Source organism: Podarcis melisellensis, assembly GCF_964234715.1.
Source record: "Podarcis melisellensis genome assembly, chromosome: 9".
Classification (NCBI taxonomy): domain Eukaryota; kingdom Metazoa; phylum Chordata; class Lepidosauria; order Squamata; family Lacertidae; genus Podarcis; species Podarcis melisellensis.
The window spans coordinates 59,137,764-59,159,231 of NC_138541.1; the positions used below are offsets into that span (position 1 = coordinate 59,137,764).

The 21,468-nt window shown below is 43.5% G+C and overlaps 1 protein-coding gene across 5 annotated transcripts in view; it reads right to left on the reverse strand.

Moving 5' to 3' along the window:
* NFXL1 (nuclear transcription factor, X-box binding like 1) overlaps positions 1-21,426 on the reverse strand; it is a 79,862-nt gene extending 58,436 nt beyond the window's left edge. The window contains exons 1-9 of one of the 5 annotated variants that reach the window (XM_081924416.1): positions 21,362-21,426; positions 21,028-21,070; positions 14,232-14,398; positions 13,520-13,701; positions 8,842-8,919; positions 7,926-8,068; positions 5,937-6,044; positions 4,128-4,235; positions 2,811-2,917 (exon numbers count right to left, since the gene is read on the reverse strand). In XM_081924416.1, coding sequence (XP_081780542.1) covers positions 2,811-2,917; positions 4,128-4,235; positions 5,937-6,044; positions 7,926-8,041 — 439 coding nt within the window. In that variant the 5' untranslated portion in view covers positions 8,042-8,068; positions 8,842-8,919; positions 13,520-13,701; ... (1 more) ...; positions 21,028-21,070; positions 21,362-21,426. Of the gene's footprint in view, positions 1-2,810; positions 2,918-4,082; positions 4,236-5,936; positions 6,045-7,925; positions 8,069-8,841; positions 8,920-9,449; positions 9,612-13,519; positions 13,702-14,231; positions 14,958-21,027; positions 21,071-21,361 lie in introns of those variants that run through there. The other 4 variants (XM_081924412.1, XM_081924413.1, XM_081924414.1 and 1 more) reach the window with 4 other exon arrangements.
* Between the last annotated feature and the right edge of the window lie 42 nt (positions 21,427-21,468).

Genomic DNA, 21,468 nt, shown 5'->3' on the forward strand with positions numbered 1-21,468 from the left:
CCAGTAAAGGCTGTAAAGATACTTTCTAGCCAGCCGGCCAAATTCAGGGTGGCTAATATTGGGATAGACCCATGTGTCTGTTCCAAAGCCTATAGCTTTGGAGATTGAAAAATACATACATGCATTCCAGTGGATAATAATTATAATATACATGACAAGATTTGAAATTCTGAATATATTTGGGTAACTTGTTCTTGTTTCTGTTTGCTGGAAGAATTCAAACATACGTGATATTCTAAGTAATCTGTTTATTCGTATTTCTGGATAGTTCAAGCCTAACCTGAAGTAAAGTAGATCAGTTGGAATGATGGAAAGTACATCTAATTTAAATTGTACCATTCCCTTATATTTTTTCTTAAGTTTAAGTTCTTCTTTCACCAACAAACCTTGTTCCAGGTAACCTAAAATAAAATGCAGAAATAACTTTGTGATGCAGTTTTGTTTTATTTTTACTGACATGGCAAAGGGCAAATATATATGATAATTTAGTAACTCCTTGGTAAACCAGTTATCTGTATTATCCTGCCAAGTGCTGAGAATTTTATCATACAGTATTTCCAGTTCCACACCAAATCAGGAATCTAGAAGCAGGTAAATGACATAATTTGGTAAACGGACACCAGTATTCACCCCCCCCATTTTTTTCATAATACTGTGAACTCCAATGGAACCATAACTGGGTGAAAATACTGAACTATTCTGTTTTTCCTGTCACCAGTACTACAGTGGTACCTTGGGTTACAGATGCTTCAGCTTACAGATGCGTCAGCTTACAGATGCGTCAGCTTACAGACTCCACTAACCCAGAAATAGTATCTCGGGTTAAGAACTTTGCTTCAGGATAAGAACAGAAATTGCATGACGGCGGTGCGGCAGCAGTGGGAGGCCCCATTAGCTAAAGTGGTACCTCAGGTTAAGAACACTTTCAGGTTAAGAACGGACCTCCAGAACGTTTTAGGTTCTTAACCCAAGGTACCACTGTATCAATGGGACGCGGATGGCGCTGTGGGTTAAACCAGAGCCTAGGACTTGCCGATCAGAAAGTCGGCGGTTCGAATCCCCACCACGGAGTGAGCTCCTGTTGCTCAGTCCCTGCTCCTGCCAACCTAGCAGTTCAAAAGCACGTCAAGGTGCAAGTAGATAAATAGGTACCACTCCAGCGGGAAGGTAAACGGCGTTTCCGTGCACTGCTCTGGTTCGCCAGAAGCGGCTTAGTCATGCTGGCCACATGACCCAGAAGCTGTACACTGGGTCCCTCGGCCAATAAAGCGAGATGAACGCCGCAACCCCAGAGTCGGCCACAACTGGACCTAATGGTCAGGGGTCCCTTTACCTTTACCACTGTATCAAGGTGTACAGAATCCTTGCTTAGGAGATGAGATGGCAAACTTAGTGCCCCTTTCGTTTATCTTTACAAACATCCTGAGGACGGTCAAACAGAAGAAAGGAGTTGGTTCAAATGGAATGCTCCTGGTCCAACCCTGCGGTTAGTTGGAAGAAGGAAGTAGTGACAAGTTCAAGTGCTCTCTCCTGTCCTCACTTCTCCAGATGGCAGAAGAAACTCATTTGGTTTGGAAAACCTCACAGTTTTTCCATGACATGTAGATCACGAAATTGTGGGCACTGCTTGATTACCCGTTTATTGAGAGTTCATCCTGCTCATCAAAGCATGTGTTATCCCACACTTTCCAGTGCATGTTTGCTCCATCACTTCCTTAATCACAAGAAAACCAGTGTTTTTGGGAAAGTGGGGTTATTGTGCAATCAAGTATAACTCTGCAACCCAAATTCACCAGTATCTGATGGAATCCGACCAAATCCAAACTTCATTCAGCTGTGGGGTGGCTGCTGCTGTGCTTGAGTCTGGCAGAGGGGAAATGAGCTTTTAAAATAGTGTTTTACATTGGGTTGCCACATCCATGACTGGGCTGAACAGGCTTAGGGGCCAATCTAAATCCCACCCCCAGCCAGTGCTGCCCGCCCCACACCCCTGGAATTTCCTGTTTTTGAACTTAATCCAGCCTCAGCTCAGCAAGCTGAGTCAGGATGTGCAAGTTATACTAGCCTATCTTCAGCTGAGCTAATGTTGGCGACCATACACTGGCTGCGCCAGGAATCAGCTGGCTGAGCTGGAGATCTGCTGCATTCTAAGCAGCTGCTGTTAAGAATTTACTAGGGCTGCTTGATTTTATTTGATTGTTGCATTTCGCCTTTGGTGGTTTAAACTATTGTTTGCCCACACAGTCATTTTAATCACTTAAGCCTTAAAAGCAGACTATACATTTTCTAAAATAAATAAGGTGGTACTCCTATCCTGCCTTAATATGCATTGTCACTTATTAATGAGAGCAACCAAAATATCATTCTTCCAATAAACGCTATATAAAGGGTCTGGTGGCTTCTGTTTCAGCGTATCTGAAGAAGTGTGCATGCACACGAAAGCTCATACCAATAACAAACTTAGTTGGTCCCTAAGGTGCTAATGGGAGGAATTTTTTTATTTTGTTTCGACTATGGCAGACCAACATGGCTACCTACCGGCTATCTAGAACTATATAAAGAGACAGCCTTAAGTTGGCTGGATAAGGCAAAGTGGGATGTTATTATCAGAATATGATACATAAGTTCTGGTGATGAAATAGGTGACTTTTTAAGATGGGCCATTTTCCACATAGACACTTTCAATGTCTTGCACAACCCTCCCTAAAGAAAGCTTACTAGGTTACCTTGTCTTTGCTATTCTTTTTAACAAGGTAGTATAACAGACAAAAAAATTACTGACCATATGATTCAGCAGAGCATACTCTTACCTGTCCTTGTACGTACAAACATGTCAGCAACATAGAGAATGTCTGATATATAGTCAAAAATGAACCACATCTCTAGATGGTTGCTTTGAAGTTCATCAAAGCAGGCTCTGGGTAAGAAAGGAAACAGAATTTCAAAATTTAGAATTTGGAAGTAAGCATTTTGGCAATGCAGGCCTTAAACTAGGGATAACGAACCTGTGTTGCCACCCCCTCACCCCGATGTTGTTGAATTGCAACTTTCAAAAAGCCCCAGCCAGCATGGCCCAGCATCAGGGATGATGGAAACTGTTGTCCAACAACATCTGGAGGGCCACAGTTTCCTTACCTCTGTCCTACACAAAAGAACAAAGGGCATTCGGGTGATCTATAGAAATCTACTTCCATCAGTATTAGGCAATTAAGTGGGACTGAAGGAAGACTCTCAGTTTATATTTCCCATGATTTGTACACAATGAGTGACCTTTTTACTTCGCTCTTGTTCAGTGTTAAGTGTTTGTATATATTCCACTACAAACCCATACCATGCCAATGCAAAAGAACACTTCCCCAAAGTTTACGATGTTTTGCTCATTTGTGGTCTGAGCTTCTAGGGGAAATGGCAAAATGCAGCCAAAAAGAGGTTTAAAAATCAAATGAATCCCAACATTGGTTAAAGTAATATTAGCGTCTCCCAGCACAGGTCAAAGTATCTGTGAGAACTAGTTGAAGCGTATTCTTTGTATCTTGATCTGCTTGCTCATCAGTGCTTAGGTTTAAAATAACCAAATTATGATATGCTGATGGAATGGATAGCAGAGCAATCGCATCATCTTTTCGCTGTCCGCCTGGCTCAAATCAAAATTCTCTCATCCCACATGCAGCTGAGGCTAAATCAAATTTAGGGCAACACTCATTACACAGAGAAGCTCTGCATCTAAATTTATCACAATATGGTTCAGCAAATCATCAACATTTGTATACATTTCCCGAATGTCCAAAGCTGTTTGCTTACATTATATCTGCAATCATTACAGACAAGTAAGCACTGCTTTCTCCACACTGCAATAAGTGAGGGGAGAAATGGCACCGATGTTTATTGTGGCCTGCCTAAGTTTCAAGTCGGATGTAACATTTTGAGCTGAGGACTTCCTTGTTCACAGCTCAGATTAGCCAAACACATTAGTTAGCTGCTGAACCATCTAATGGGTTTCCCCTTTAGACACTGCAGAATTGTTTTACTGTTGAAAGGGTCTTGCTTCCTTTCATTTCTCTGTTTAAGATAGAGCAAAATACCTAATATAGATCAATATGCTGCAGCGCTGTGTTGTTTTAAAGTACCTAGCAATGATCATTATCCAATTGTACATGACAGGCAGAGTGATGCAAAACAGCCAGTTGTAATACAAGTTTCCCGAGGGATCAATAACAAATACCTCTTTCTTCTCCCTAAACAGCAAGCAGAAGGAAATTAATATATTAAGAAGCAAGCGGTACATAACAGCCATAATAAATGAAAGCCAGCAGCATTTTCCTATTGATTTTAAGGAGTTTACTGAAACATATGCTGCAGTCTAGTACACACTTCTCTGAGAGTAAATGCCATCAAACTAACCGGACTTACCATATTTTTCGCTCTATAGGACGCACTTTTCCCCCTCCAAAAATGAAGGGGAAATGTGTGTGCGTCCTATGGAGCGAATGCACGCTTTCGCTGAAGCCTGGAGAGCGAGAGGGGTCAGTGCACACCGACCCCTCTCGCTCTCCAGGTTTCAGGAAGCTATCTGCAAGCCTTCGGAGCGCAGCGGGAAGGCTTGCGGATAGCAGCCTGCAGCCCGAAGCCTGGGGAGCTGCGCAGCGCGGCCCGGGCTTCAAGCAGATATCTGCAAGCCTTGGGAGCCCGGCGGGAGTTCCCGCCGGGCTCCCAAGGCTTGCGGGTAGCAGCCTCCAAACCTGACCTGGTTTGGAGGCTGCTGGTGGGGGAAAGCAGTGCTTCTCCCCACCACCAGCCCCACAAGCTCAAGGGACAGCGGGGAGGCGGAGTGCCACCTTCCCGCTGTTCCCCGACCTGGTCTTTGGGGCTGGCGGTGGGGGAAAGCAGAGCTCCCCCCCCCCCCCGCCAGCCCTAAAGAGCAGGTCGAAAGGAACCCTCTGGAGGCTTCGGGTGAACGCACCTTGAATGCCCAGAACACACCTTGTTTTAGAGGGGGAGAACAAGGGGGAATTTTTCCCCCCTGTTCTCCCCCTCCTATGGTCCAGTGCGTCCAATAAAGCGAAAAATACGGTACTTCTGAGCAGACAGGCATAACTACACTATAAAAAGTACTTAACGTTGGATGGATCATCATGCTTTCCCCAATTCAGGGGTGGCAAATCTTTTTCAGACCAACGGCCAGATTCTTTAGTGGGCAAATGTCTTGTCTTGGGCTGGCTGGAAGAAGAAGAATGGTGAGGGGGCACCAGCTGGTGAACCCCCAGAGAAAGCAGGCACAGAGTCAGGGGATTGGTGGTGGGACAACGATGCATTGTCAGAGGGAGAAGAGGGAGCAGACTGGGAGGAGGAGGTCTGGAAGCTGAAGAGGCAACAGGGTCAAGTGAAAAATAGTATGGTAACTTCCTATGGTAGCCCATAAGCATGCCATCGGCCCAGCCCACATGTTCCTGGGTAGCAAGGGGAGCTGACACATTTCCTTCCAGATGTTGTGAACTACAAGTCTCATCAGTTCCAACCAGTATGACCAACAGTCATAGATGATGGGAGTTGTAGTCCACAGCATCTGGAGGACACCCTATAGGCTACCTGTTAGGTTGTGGGTGAACATATCCAATGACACAGCGATTCTTCAAACAGCTCTTGTTTATTCACAGGCCAGAACAGAACTGAACTGAAGGGTTCAGCCAGCCTGCTTATATAGAGCTCCACTAGAATGCAACAGTAACCATTTTCTGTAACTATCCAATCACTGAACGTCACTTTCGATCCCTTATTTGCATATGTGGACCTGAACTATCTACAGTATCCCCCTGCTGACCCAGGGTGAGAACTTCAGCACATAACACTACCCATTCTATATAGTAGTGTCACTAGTGCACTGTGAGGCCCAGCCAAGTGAAAATTATAACGTATTTTCAGCCCTGAAAAACACTTACTCCTCTTCCTTATTTTTCTTCTCAGCTTTATCTTTCTGTCTCTCTTGGCTGTCCTTATTTTCCTTGGCCACTGTGTCCTTTTCTTTTTCCTTTTTGCCATCAGATTTGCTGAAAGATTGATGGAAATTATATGACTTTTACAATAAAAGTAGAACCATCCCTTCAGAAAAGTCTTATTACATATCGCAGTGTATATTTAATTCTCTTACCTTTCCCCCCCATTTCTTTGTACCAAAGAAACACCTTTACAATCAATTGTGGAATACATTTAAAAAACTGATATTTGCCACTATTATTGTAACGGGGGGAGGGGAAATAGGTGTGTTGTTGGCATATAGGAGATTTTCTGCTGCAATCATATTAAAAAATAACATTTATATTTTGGATAGGTGGAGTGTAGGTAGAAACAACAAAACTATCAGGCTCGCCTAGCTGCCATGCAGGTTTCAGTTTATACTCAATGATGGCCAATTTCCCCACATTAAAAAAAAAAATCATTCCCTAGATCTGTCCCCAGATTCTCTTGGCATTCTCTTGGCCTAGTAAAGACATTTCTTGTTAAACTCTGATGAGTTCCACTATTTGTTGTTCTTTAGTCGTTTAGTCGTGTCCGACTCTTCGTGACCCCCTGGACCAGAGCACGCCAGGCACTCCTGTCTTCCACTGTCTCCTGCAGTTTGGTCAAACTCATGCTGGTAGCTTCAAGAACACTGTCCAACCATCTCGGCCTCTGTCGTCCCCTTTTCCTTGTGCCCTCAAATCTTTCCCAACATCAGGGTCTTTTCCAGGGAGTCTTCTCTTCTCATGAGGTGGCCAAAGTATTGGAGCCTCAGCTTCAGGATCTGTCCTTCCAGTGAGCACTCAGGGCTGATTTCCTTCAGAATGGAGAGGTTTGATCTTCTTGCAGTCCATGGGACTCTCAAGAGTCTCCTCCAACACCATAATTCAATAGTAAAGACATTTCTTGTTAAACTCTGATGAGTTCCACTATAGTAACCAGCAATAATGGCTGAAGCAAATGGGCAAGGCAGAATGATTTGCTCCTTCTGTAGGCAGGTGTCATGTATATGGTTCTCCCAAAGGTCTGTTTCAACCTATGGCAAATTATACTGTACTCTATAAAGCAGCAGTCGGCAGCATTTATCCAGCCGTCCTGCAGATGGCAGCAAGGTCTCAGCTGTTTTTAACAACTAGTGCTCTGCACTGGAATAAAAATTAAAAACACCTTTCATCTACATAGCTATACGAAAAAGCGAAGGTTATTTGTTTATGAAAAGCTATACGCTTTGCAGGTCTATCCAAATCCATTAAAATCAACCAAAATTTGCCATTTACTTTGATGGGATGGAAACGGTATTGTTTTCAAAGGAATTTTCAATCTACATAATTTATCCTACACCAGGAACCGAGCAACAGGAGCTCACCCCATCGCGGTGATTCGAACCGCCGACCTTCTCATCAGCAAATCTGTGGTTTAGAGACCACAGCGCCACCCGCATCCTCTCTGCTAGTAAGTATACATCTGAGGAAGATGTACTCTGTATAGGCAGTTTCCCAAGTTCTTATTGGTGTTGTGTCAACAAGACAAGAAGAGTCACAAAACTAAAGAGCGTTTTCAGCAATCATACAGTTACAATTAAAGGATGTTCAATATATAAGGTGGCATGGCATGGTCTAGCCAAGTAAAAAACAAAGTTCAGCTGATGTTAAACCATTATAAGCCCTCCTAATTTCAATTGCTGGATTGTGCCCCATGTTAAAAAGGCTGCAATCCTAAACACACTAGGAAGTATATTTCACTGAACGTAATGGGACTTAGTGGCTAAATATGTTTTGGATTGCATTGCTTATAGCTAAGTACACATTTAACAAAATTGCGACAGTAAAATGTGATAGCAATATTAGCGAAGGACTTAAGAAGGCAGGTCATTCACATGCAGATCCTCCATGAATAAATTAAAAACCGGTCAACTGGTTCACACTACTCACCTGCTTTCACCATCTTCCACTCCTTTTGTACTTTCGTTTTCGCCCTGGATAGGCAAGCTGTGAACATCTGAATGTGAGTGATGGGTTTTGATCGCCTCTTTGGTCTTTGTGGTCATAATTGAAAGGTGTTATCTGGGAGAGGACTGCAAAATGGATCCAAGATTGAAATTCAGACATTAAAACAAAGCTTGATTTCAATCTGCATAGGCATGATCCAGAGAAAAGAACCATGTCTCATTGATTTCAAACACCCTCCCCTTAAAACCAATGGGATTTAAAAGAGTTTGTGAGGCTGCATCATGACTGGTTTTATCTAGAGTGAATAACAGAAAAATAATCAGAAAATAGAAAGAAAAAGGACTTATGCGTATGATCCAGCAAAATCTAAGCACACATACATCCTATTGATTGCTATAGTTTAGTGAAATACATGCTTAACTCTCCCTCAACCCCTGAAATCAGGGGGATGTAGACAATTAGGAGTTACACCCTTAATAGGGATTAAGCCCCATGTTGGAAACTGTGCTTATGTTTACTTGGATCAAACCAATTTGATCACTGATCTGGTTTCTCTACAACTAATCTGTTATGCATCTTGAAAAGAAAACAGCAATTTCTCGCAGTATAGGCATAGTGATTGCTTCACAATGATCAACAGCCTCAGAGAGGGCTTTTTGGGGTTTTTTTGCACAATATATTGCAAAATAAACGCACATTGTTTCTTATTTTGTAATGCATAGTTTGCGCGTGTTCCTTCCAGGAAGTTGCCAACTTCAGCAAAACGGCATTTCAATATTGCCCACTCCTTGAATTCCATGTAGCATTCCTAGGCAAACTTTCATCTACTAATAACCCACCACCACTTTCATTTGTGACTTTTAAACAAAACTGAGCAATGTAAATAACACATACCAACCTCATTCTATTCATTCCATGTGCTGCAGTAAATCCTGAACGGTAATGAAATTCTTCGCTTTCCAAGGAAAGTGTATATCTAGAACAAAACGAAGAAGAGGGGAAGGAGGGAATAAATTAACTCTAGTGAAGAGGATGCCAGCAATATGGTTGCAATAAGATGGTATTACAGCGCTTGCGTGTGCTCACCTTGGAAACATAATCTGCTGTTCTGTGTAATGAAGGCAATCCCTTAAATCGCCTCACTCTAGCAGCCGTTGCCATAATGAAAATCCAAAATGAAGCTGGGAACAAATTACCCTTTTGAAGTGCAGTACGTACTTTCAAAATATGCAATGTACCGTATTTTTCCGTGTATAAGATGCCCCCATGTATAAGACGCCCCCTATTTTGGGGGGCTCCAAAGTAAGAAAACACCCCTCAGCACGACCCGTGTATAAGACGAGCCCCAATTTTAAACCTAATTTTTTGGTTAAAAAAAACACTAGTCGCATACATGGAAAAATACGGTAAGTAGCAACATTCCAAAGGCAGAACACAAAAACCTAGTAAAACATATTTGACCCCATTGTTGATTGAGATTTTGAGCTAGAAAAAAACGATAAACACCTTTATTTATAGCTGTCACTCACCACACCACCCCTCAGGCACTCTGTATGTCTAGCAGCTGTGTCAGGCAGAAATTCAACCCGTTCAGGTGTTTTCCCATCAGGAGTAGGAAAGAAAACTCCACCTGCAGATTTCTGTATGCCATACAATTTTCAGGGACACAGAGGACCCACTGAAATTAATAACCATTTCATTAATTGTCCATTAGTTTCATTGGGTCTACTCTGAGCAGGATTAGCACTGGCTACAAACCATAGTGTCCCTTAAGAAAATGATAACAACCTAGCATCACCTTAGGAATATTAATAATATGAATATTACGCATGGGCACTGTGAAAGGCTAAGGTTCTTAGGACGGTCTCAAGTGACAGCTATCATCCAACTCTAGATATCTTATCAGCTCCGATTTGTGCTTCACCCCATAATGGTCAATAAGGGCACAGAACAGTAGGGATACAAAATAGGACATTCCCCACTTGGTTCTATTGGATATTCTCTCATCGTTTGTTCTAGAAACAGAGAACAAAGAAGAAGTTTCAAAAAGAAGCAGAAGGCTGATTGTTTAGTCTGTGCAAGGACATTTTCTGTGGGAACTGTTCTTTGGACATGCGCAGCATGACAGGAAGTGCTGATAACAATGGTTCCGTGTAACTTGTTGTGAGTCTCTTGCTTGCGTCTTGTGGTGTGAGAAGCAGAGAGACTCTTGGACTTTGTTAGGCTCTAAGCCTGCCTTGACCATGGCAGTGGTGAATGTCTGTATATATTTGCTACCAATATGCTATTACAGTGGTACCTCAGGTTAAGTACTTAATTCGTTCCGGAGGTCTGTACTTAACCTGAAACTGTTCTTAACCTGAAGCACCACTTTAGCTAATGGGGCCTCCTGCTGCCACCGCGCCACTGGAGCCCAATTTCTGTTCTTATCCTGAAGCACTATTTCTGGGTTAGCGGAGTGTGTAACCTGAAGCATATGTAACCTGAAGAGTATGTAACCTGAGGTACCACTGTATGTCCGTCAAGTAAATCCCTACACTTGACTGAATCTTTAAGGCTTCCATGAATGTTTATTGCCTACTGTATATACCTTCAACCCTGAAGATGCTTCCAAGGAAGGAGATATGTTGAGATGTAACTCTACTGAGTATAGATACTGGCACACACACTCAGAGAAAGTGATGCCAGACCCAATCCTTCTAAATCATCCATCAGAGGTTGAAGGCTTGACCCAACAGGTTTAACCACCCTTTGGGACACTCTATCCAGGAAACAGAGACCAGCTCATACCTTGTTTAGCTTCCACCAGCAGCTAAAGACTTATTCTCTAAGGTATCTGTTAGTGCTGTTTTATATTTTGTTTTTCTATCATTGTTATTTGGCTTTTAAAAAACAAGGTATCATCACTCTTGAGTTCTCTTGGAACAGAGCTGGACTCAGAAACTTTATAGGGTTGGCGGACTGGCTGGTTGGGCTCCCATGCCCGCTTCCTTGCTTACTTTGATGCCACCTCAGCTCCTGGCAACCAACACCCCCTGGCCAGCCCCAGAGGCATTGTTTGCCTGAGGAGCTTGTAGCCAGGGCTGCTGCAACAAACAGCTGTGCAAGCCTTTAGGGGGAAGAGACGTGAAAGGGCATCAGAGGTGGGAAGGGAAGAGGGACAAAGGCCAGTGTTGCCCACAGCACCCCTGACCATCATTCAAGGCACCCCAGGGTGCCATGGCACTTTGCTTGAAAACCACTGCTGTACATCTTTCTTTTGAAGCACCTGACTCAATGTAAGATTGGGGTACTTATCCCTTTGGATGTGACTCCTACTTGGAGTCACAGAAGTAGCCTCTGAAAAGCCAATTCTTTGTAGTTTACTCTCATATTGCCTCCGTAATGAATGAGTCTCCAATTCACATGTGATTTCACTGAACACATCATTCTTTCCCACAGCAGCAGAAGCACCTGGTAGAGCATATGCGTGCATACACAAACACATGTATCAGCCGTAGTGGGGAAGGAAATGTGGTGATCAGTGGCACTCCTCACAGGAGTGTGAGCTATGAACGTCAGTGTTTGTGTTACTCTGAATATAACATCCATGTGCCTTTGGCAGAGGAGTCCAGGACAAAAGGAAATTAAAACTTCCAGGACTAGTCAACATCTCTGCAAAAAAAATTAAAACTAAATGCTCCTCCACCTGCCATGCACACATCATGAAGCTTGTAATCTTGGATGAACTGGAGAAGGATAGCAGCAGCAGATTTTTGTTTTTATTTAAAGCTATCTTTAATCTCTTCTTACATCTCGCTTAGTCAGGTCTTTTCTAATTCCTCTAAATCTCATTAAGGCTGCCACCATTCAGAAGCTTCTAGGCATTTGCGAGAAGGCAGAACTCCAAATTGTTCTGTGCTCCTGGACAGATCCTAAATGTTTTGACGTTTGACTTAGAACAATTCCTAAAGGTATTGAAGGGGTGTAATTGTAGAAAACGCCTTCATTTCACACACTCCTTACGCCTGACTGTTAATTAAATGTCTATGTGTACAACCAAAAAATACACCATCACTCTTTTAAATATTCTTTTATCGATTTTCATCTCGTATAGCCCAACAAATACATCTCAATATAAAGTACTCCAAAAGAGAGGGGGGAATGGAGCAGGAGGAAAGGGATGAGAGTGCTGGATGCTGGAGAACAGCTGGATAACATCTGGGAGTGCTGAGCTTTGCAGTAGGGAGTGGCTGAGTGGATGGAAAAAGACCTCCCAGCCCTAATGTTCCAGCAGAGAAGGGATTGCTACCTCAACCAGGCCCTGCTCCCTATTAGTGTGATCTCCCTAGCAACCAGGGAAGCATAGAATCCTAGAACCATAGAGTGGGGAGGGACCATGAGGACCGTCTAGTCTAGGGTTTCCCAAACTTGGATCTCCAGCTGTTTTCGGACTACAATGCCCATCATTCCTGACCACTGGTCCTGCTAGCTATGGATGATGGGAGTTGTAGTCCAAAAACAGCTGGAGACCCAAATTTGGGAAACCCTGATCTAGTCCTACCCCCTGCAATCTGGGCTCGTATTGGATAATGAGCTGGTTGGACAGATTCTACCCTGGTTGACAAGTGCGCCAGCACAAATAGTCCCAACCTACCTGCAGGTAGGTTGTCAGGTCCCATAACTCAGTACACAAACTGCACCAATGACTGTGCCTGCCTCCCTTTTCCAAAGAGGGTGCGCATCAGGTGTTGTCTTAGTATGGGCCTAGTCAAGTACTGCAGAGCTCTGCTTTGAATGTTTTAACTTTGTAACCTGTTCTATGTTTAGGCCGTGTAATGATTTGGAGGATAAAACCTTTGGTAACAATTGAGCAGGGTCTGAGTACTGCATCTCAGAGTGGGAGCTAAGACACCCTAATACAGTGGTACCTCGGGTTAAGAACTTAATTCATTCTGGAGGTCCGTTCTTAACCTGAAACTGTTCTTAACCTGAAGCACCACTTTAGCTAATGGGTCCTCCCGCTACCGCCGCGCCGCTGGAACATGATTTCTGTTCCCATCCTGAAGCAAAGTTCTTAATCTGAAGCACTATTTCTGGGTTAGCGGAGTCTGTAACCTGAAGCGTCTGTAACCTGAGGTACCACTGTACAAACCACCAGAGCAACTGACCCCAAAGAGGTGTTGCTGATGTCAACAACAAAGATGTGAGGCAAAAGACAACGGGTTATGCATAGTTTTTTTCCTAAATAGCACACAGAGATGACTTGAGCTTGCTATCAGAAAACTTCTAGGCCAGAAGTTGTACCATGGCGAACATGCAGTTCAGCCCAGAACTTGTCAATTTGTTTGCCTCAAAGGTTTGAGCAGTAGACTTCATGGGCATAGCCGGGGGGGGGGGCAGCTGCCCCTCATTTAAAAAATCAGTAAAAATACATAGCTGAGGTTTTGCTCCCCCCTAAAAAAGGGTCTGTCCTTCCCCCAACAAAAATTCTGGCTATGCCCATGGCAGACTTCAGTTAATGCAGGTGCTGGCACTCATGAGTTCATCTCCAATTACCAGAAAAAAGAACATTTTCTCTGAGGCCAGCTTTTTACCCAGAGGGCTGAGCACGGGAACAATTTTCTTGCAACAGGAAAACCATTTTCTTGACAGACACTGTTCCAGAAATACTGAGCCTGAGGACAGAACCACCCCATATTGGGACAGAAAACGAGACTTTTCTAAACTTGCTTCCTTGTCAATCGGAGCTCAGCATTGGGTATCTTGAAAACCTTAGCTGAGGGGAAGAAGAAATAGAATAGTTTATGCTAATGTGTTCAGAATAGATGTTATTTTTTTTCTTGTTGGATATCAGAACTGCCATTTGTAAAAGGGAAAAATATCTAATGCTTCCTTGTGAGTTAGTCAAATCTTTCAAATGCCAGAAGGAAGCCTATAGAAGTTCCGTCTAGAAGTTCCCTCCTTTCTGAACCCAGATCTTGCTCCCCCCCCCCTCCACCATGAAGCTGACCACAATTAGGGCAGCCAGCTCTGGCTGAGAAAATTCCTGGAGAGGCTTCCGAGCGGACATCAAAATTCTAGAAGTTGCTTTTCCCCTCTCAATGCTGGTCAGAATTCACAGGCCCAGTTCCACCTCTTCAACTCCCCTTTAAACTATAAACCTCAGGGAGAGGGGTGGGTCTCTCCAGGCAACCACCCATTTCAGCCACCCTCCTAAGTACTGTATTCTCCCTCCCTGAGGCTAGTGGCCAGCATGAGACTTTCATCCTGAAGTACTGGGAAATACAGTAAATGTCAAGTTTTTACCTTAAAGCTGAATTGGCTTGCTCTTGGCTTCCTTCCAGCTGAGTTGAGCAGCAGCAACAGCAGGAGAGGGCTTTTGACTTCCTGCTCTGCTAGGGGCTCCCTGGAGTGGTTTGCTATAGCATCCAGCAAGATGCGATAGCATCTTATGTTTCTCTCTCTGACAGCATCTGGAACAAGGAACTGTCAATACAGGCAAAAGTGCCTATGTTTTTAAAAAGCTACTTGACAGAACAATGGGCTGCTGCTGCTGCGAGAGAAGGAAAACAATCCTCCCTTGTTACAATCACATTAAAATCAAGCATTCTGTTTTATTGGTTTGCCAACACAGCTGCCTCAGTTTATAGACACAAGAATATTCATGTACGGCATCTGTAACCCAGTGTCCTGAGCCAATACCAGCGACTGCAATCCTCCATATGGCTTGGCCTTCCCAGATCCCTTTTTCAAGTGGTCATCTTAATTCTCATTCAGTATGTACATGAACTCTAGAACAAAGGCCACACTTATGCCCATTGATTTTGCTAGGTTTGTAGCTCTTTGCTTTTAAAATTACACAATTTATGCCTCTGAAACAATGTCTTGTGTTAAAACTAGCGTAGAATATTGATTTGGAGCAAAATGCGTGGCTATGTTTTCTGCCTCTGTCACAACTGGAACTCGAATGCAAGGTGGAAATTAAGGATGCAATGGGACTTGTTTGTGAGTAGACATTTACAGGCTTGTACTGTAAAAACAGAAGGGACGCGGGTGGCGCTGTGGGTTAAACCAGAGCCTAGGACTTGCCGATCTGAAGGTTGGCGGTTCGAATCCCCGCGACGGGGTGAGCTCCCGTTGCTCGGTCCCTGCTCCTGCCAACCTAGCAGTTCAAAAGCATCAACCAAAAAGTGCAAGTAGATAAATAGGTACCGCTCCGGCAGGAAGGTAAACAGTGTTTCCATACGCTGCTCTGGTTCGCCAGAAGTGACTTAGTCATGCTGGCCACATGACCTGGAAGCTGTACGCTGGCTCCCTTGGCCAATAAAGCGAGATGAGTGCCACAATCCCAGAGTCACCACGACTGGACCTAATGGTCAGGGGTCCCTTTACCTTTACTGTAAAACACATACATAGCCTTTTTCCATGCATCTGCTGCCTTCCTATTTGCTGTCTATGATGCCTGGAGCCCTGTTCACTACAGCAGGTGCAAGAGGGGGCTGATGAAGGACTTGGTCGCTTTGTCTTCCATTTAACCAGTAGTTTGAACTGGAGCCTGGTAACTCTGGCTTAAGGCTTGTGAAATGGAAGTGTTGCGGAATCAGGCAGCAAATTGGCAGACAATTATACAGTTGAAGGTGGCTTTGTCTGGATTGTTAAAGCTTGGGGAAATTACTTTTGCTATTTCATAACCATTCTTAAACCAGAAAAACAAGTTGTGAGTTTCTGGTGGATAGACGGAGGTAAACAATATAAAATTCATAGTGATTAACAAGACATTTGGAAGCAACACAACTCATGCAACATTTACTAACGGTGCCATCCTAATTATATCTGCTGGAGGAGAAAGTTCCGTTGAATTCAATGGTGCTTACTCCCAGGTAAAGCAGGATTAGGGCTGTAGTATTAATTCCCAGTCAATTTCTTTAGGGAGAGGAAGCATAGATCATATGGATTTCACACACACCTACCCATGCATAGAAGCTGAGTTACTTACAGTCAATTACTGGAGATGCTGCAAACCTGCAGCTTTCTGTTATTTCTCTGAGTAAATTGCAGATTATTTCTCTACTCATGCTACCCTCTTAACCAGGAGTTCTCTCTCATATTATCTTTATTTGCCTAAATCCACTTCCGGGTCGGCGCCATCGCCGAATGGCGGGCTCCCTCCGAGCTCCGGAGGGAGCCTGCTCGGCAGGGGCTGGGTCCTACCGCACCGGCGATGCGGGGACCCTCAAAAACCACGGCCAGAGTGAGGCCGTGGACATGGAGACTCGGCTGGCACCGTTAGCGCCCTCCCGGCTCGTGAAGGAGCCTTTTTAAAGGCTACGGATCGGGCGCCGGGGAGAAGCGTGGTGCTTTGAGTTCTCTGCTATCCCTGCCGAGCGCAGCCGCATGCCATCCGGCGGAGAGCGCTGACTTCTTCTATTGAAAATCTGGACCTAAAAGAAGAACCCGTGAGTAATTGGATTATGGATTAAAAAAGAGGGATAAATTTTTAAAATCTGGAGCGAACGGGGGAGGTGGAAAAAAGGAAGTCAGCCTACCCCTTAATTGTAGAAGAGCCAAAACAAAGGACTTAACGACTAAGATCGAGCGTATCTCTATCTTCATGAATTAGCAACTTTGCGAGGGAAAATTATAAGACTGTGCTGGAGGAGAAAAGTGGAATTTGTATTAAAAAAACAACCCCCCCCCCCGGAATCCCTGGAGTGATCCGCGAAACTACCTGGGGAAGAGCATCGGGAGTTTTGACAGCTGTCAAAGGCTGTCAAAACGGAAGAATAAAGCAGGGACTTTGCTTTGAGGACTTTGCCGGTTACATTTGTTCTAAATTGTATACAAATTGTTTCAAATAAGGATTTACAAACTATTTGGACTAATGGATTCGATCTGGAAGGGAACTTAGTTACTGCGATCCACCTAGAGGAGCTGAGCGACATTGCATGTGTTTTTCTCAGGAAACCTGAACAGTTGTAACTTTTAATCTCTTGGGAACTGCAGAAATGGAACATTGTTTTGTCTACAGAGGGCTACAAACTACAGGAAACAATGGATTCTTTAGTTGGAAAACGAAAGGGACATGACATAATGTTTTGCTTCTGAATAACAAGCCTCTGCAGAAAATAAGAAGGTCATGGAAAAAGAACATTTTTGCGGGAAAACAGGGAAACAGAAGGAGGAGAGAGAATGACAAGAATATGGAAACATCATGAACTGGACAGAATTGGGAACATTTGGGACATCCAGATTTGACAAGCTTATGGAAATTAAATGGGAGTTTCTTACTCCTGGATATAAAAATCTGGATAGAAAAAATGGGCCCCTTTTTGAGACAGACTCCTTCCAAGATTGGACATTTGTAATTAAATATGACTGGCAAACTACTAGAGGGATATGGATTAAGCGGGTAGGAACTTCAGGAAGACATTAGGATGAAGGGATAGAAGGAACACAACAGAGAAAGGGGGGAGGGAAATTTGGAATCCAAAGGTTGTAAAATTATTTTTTTATCTTTATATCTTTTTTTCTTTTTTTATAAAATTTTGAAAGGGGGAACTCGTGGAAGGGAAAAAATCGATCTTAGGGGATGGGAATTTGGAAAAATTGGGTTATTGATGTTAAGTGAGTCATGGGATAAAAACTTGTTGAATTTAATTGCTTATTCGGAAGATTTGGAACGCAATTGGGGGCGGGAAGGGGAAGTCCTGGCTTTGGTTTTGGAAGAAAGTGTATGAATTGGATCTAATTTGTTTTTAATTTGGAAAACCTTAATAAAAATTATATTAAAAAAAAAATATTTGCCTAAATCAGTAGTTGCATAAAAATTATGACATCTACAAACCACTTAAAAATTTAATGAAGCAATTCCCACTCCACTTATCAAAATATGAACTTTAAAAGTATTGTGTTGTTCCTGGAAACATTAGTTTGAATAGTGCTCCTGTTGCTACATTTGGTTCTGAGAATAGAGCTCTACATTTGTTATCTTCCTATGTACTATTAATCAGTGCTTCTCTCATTTTCCTACTCATATTGAAATACTGCCCCTCAATGAAGCCAAACTTAGATTCACAAAATGTTTAGGGGTATGCGTACCTGTGTATGTCGCCAGAAAAAAGCACTGCTATTAATGCTTTGAGGGGGTATTCAGGTAGCAGGGTATACTTCCAATTGCATGACTCCCACTATATAGTTTTTAAATGGGTTAGGGGCTAGTAGCCATCAAGCATTGTGTAGCATAGCAGGAGAGGAAGGGAATATTATTTAAGGCTTTCCACTGCCAGGACCAGGAAAACTACTCTGAGCTGGTGTGGGATGCACTTCAACATATATTCAACATTATATTCAACAACTTAGAACTTAAATAATGATTGTTTCATATTCACCGCCTGCCTTGGTTATCATAGAGCTACATATTTTCCTAGTAAGGAGATGGACATTTCTCCTACATTTATAGGCAAATATGTCAATCGTTTCCGTGCGCTGCTCTGGTTCACCAGAAGTGGCTTAGTCATGCTGGCCACATGACCCAGAAGCTGTACACCGGCTTCCTCGGCCAATAAAGCGAGATGAGCGCCGCAACCCCAGAGTTGGCCACAACTGGACCTAATGCTCAGGGGTCCCTTTACCTTTATGTCAATTGTTGCAACAAGTCAGGTTTCACTTATGGGTTTGTGCTTAAAACAGCCAACTACACAGAGCTGTAATAGCCATTTTATGAGTTACTGAGGCCCAAGTAAGTAACCTTCAAAACAAACCTCCAGAACCAGAAACAAGACCACAATCCCAAAACCAATTACAGATGATCAACTAGTTTTAGAATTACGAAAGACACAGGCGTGTACTACTCTGCTCCCCAATGGCAGCATAGTTCAAAATAAACAACAGTCCTAATAATATGCCCTTTTTTCCTCCTGGACCCCAGAATCTTCTTCAATAATACTCAATATGTATGAACTATGTATTATTTGCTGAGCCTTCATTGTTGAATTTGGTCTCGACTTACCAGTTAGCAATACATGGGACTTAACTCCATTGAATTCCACGGGACTTATGGTATTTCTAAACAGACATGGATGTGGTTGTGTTGTTAACTGATAACAGATAAAACAAAGTTATACTGTATATGGTTCTGGGCAGAGGCCCCCATGGTGGTTTGTGAATCAAATGAAGTTTAAGTCTGCTCTGTAGTTAAAAAGGCACATTGTAAAGTTAACTCACTGTACCAGACTAATAATAATAAATAATATAATGTAAGTACCATTAGTATGTATGACACCTGACAGTGGGCAATAGGATACATCTCTGCCTCAACAAGTTTATAGTCTAAATTATTACTGGGAAAATTAAAAGGAGAGGAATCAGTAAATATAAAAGGAATACACAGTTTCAGTTTACTAGTTTATGCTACCGTTGTCTCTACACACACACAATATTAACACAATCCGATATCCAAAATGGCAATATCCAAAACCAGCAGAGAAACATTTCAGCCTTTGAGATAGGTACTTTAAACGAAGACTGCAACATGAAACCACAAATTACTGTTGCTCAAGAGTTTCAGTGCTATCACTTTTGGACTGAAGGGCGTCTTGCGCTACATCTGTTAACTGGCCTTCTTAAAGTCGGTTATCAACTGACAACAGGTTTTTGTGAATGGCCACAGTTAATAGTATAATCATCACCTAATGCACTTTCTGTATTTCACTTCATTCTGACCTGATCACAATTTGCCTCCACCATGTGATCATATTCTCCTAACTTCATGCTTCTGATTAATTAGTCTGTACCATAATGAATGTGTTGCCCTTTAAGGTGCCAAAAGCCTCTCCCCCACCACAATAAATTAATATTGCTATTCCCCTGGAAATCCTACATGTTAAAAGACTAAAGGTGCACACAGATGCAACTCACAGAAATTTGCTGACTTTTTTTTTTTTACTGACCTTTGTGCCTTTAAGAACAGTTGGAACTTAGGTGGTAACGCTTATCTCTTGGGTTGTGAAAAGCCAAGGCTCCCTCTCCTCAATCTGTTTACAATCCTGTTTAGTTAGAATGGATTCATTGCTTCCAACACAAATTAACCACCTGTTTGTACTCAGAACAAAGTAAGGATGCTCAGGGATCATGGCTCCTTTTCACTTTCTGAAGGCAGACTTAAGACAGCATTGATACTAATCCCTGCTGGTGGCAGAGAAGCTTAAAGTGGTGTTTGCCTACTGGATTACTAACACAAGTGGAAAGCCTCTATTGACTGTGCAACTCTGTATACACAACAGTATATTTTTATTAAGTTAAATTGAGTTTACTCCCTTGGTAAAGGGTGCAGGATTCCAGCAGCCTCAGCAGTCCTTCCCACACTGATGACATTTACACACAGAACAAACCTGCCTGTGTGTGTTTAAGCGTAGTTGGAGTGGCCTGACTACGGAGTAATAAGGTAAAGGTAAAGGGACCCCTGACCATTAGGTCCAGTCGTGGCCGACTCTGGGGTTGCGGCGCTCATCTCACTTTATTGGCGGAGGGAGCCGGCGTACAGCTTCCGGGTCATGTGGCCAGCATGACTAAGCCGCTTCCGGCAAACCAGAGCAGCGCATGGAAACACCGTTTACCTTCCCGCCAGAGCAGAACCTTATTATCTACTTGCACTTTGATGTGCTTTCAATCTGCTAGGTTGGCAGGAGCAGGGACCGAACAACGGGAGCTCACCCCGTGGTAGGGATTCAAACCACCAACCTTCTGATCGGCAAGTCCTAGGCTCTGTGGTTTAACCCACAGCGCCACCCGCGTCCCACACGGAGTAATAGTCAGGGCTTTTCCCCCCCAGGTGGGCGCCACTGCCATTCTAAGAGAACAAGGGAGGTGTTCATGGTGAGCACTTCTTTCCCTAGAAAAATAGCAGAATCAGTGGCGTAGCGTGGGGGGTGCAGGGGGGGCCAGGCGCAACATCTGGGGGTTAGGGTTAGGGGCGCAAATCCATGGGTTAGGGGGCGCAAATCCACGGGTTAGGGGGCGCAAATCCACAGGTTAGGGGGCGCAAATTACTTGCCTTGCCCCGGGTGTTGACAACCCACGCTACGCCACTGAGCAGAATACAAACGGTATGGTTGTGGTGTGGATGCGTCTTCTCCATTGCTCTTGAGCTAGAACATTAAGAGAAAGTAATTCAGATTAGTAAACAAGAATAGTATTATTTATTAAATTTGTATACTGCCCTTTGGCCAATGATCGCGGGCGCCGTTCACAACAGAAAGACACAAAATGAGAATACAAAGTACATAATTAAACCAAAACGAACCAATAAGCGCCCCCCTGCCCCAAACACATATGAGTGTGTTAATCAGCCTGGTTGAAGAGAAAGGTTTATCCTCCATGACTCTGGAGAAACTGGTTTTGGGTAGCGGCTCGGATGCCTCAGCCTTGAAGAACTTTACCCGCTCCGAATGATGGAAGTGGGTAATGGAAATGAGGCGAGGCTCATGTCACTTATGCAAGGAGCTTCGCCATACCAAGAACGCGGGCTAGCGCGGAGTTCCCTCGC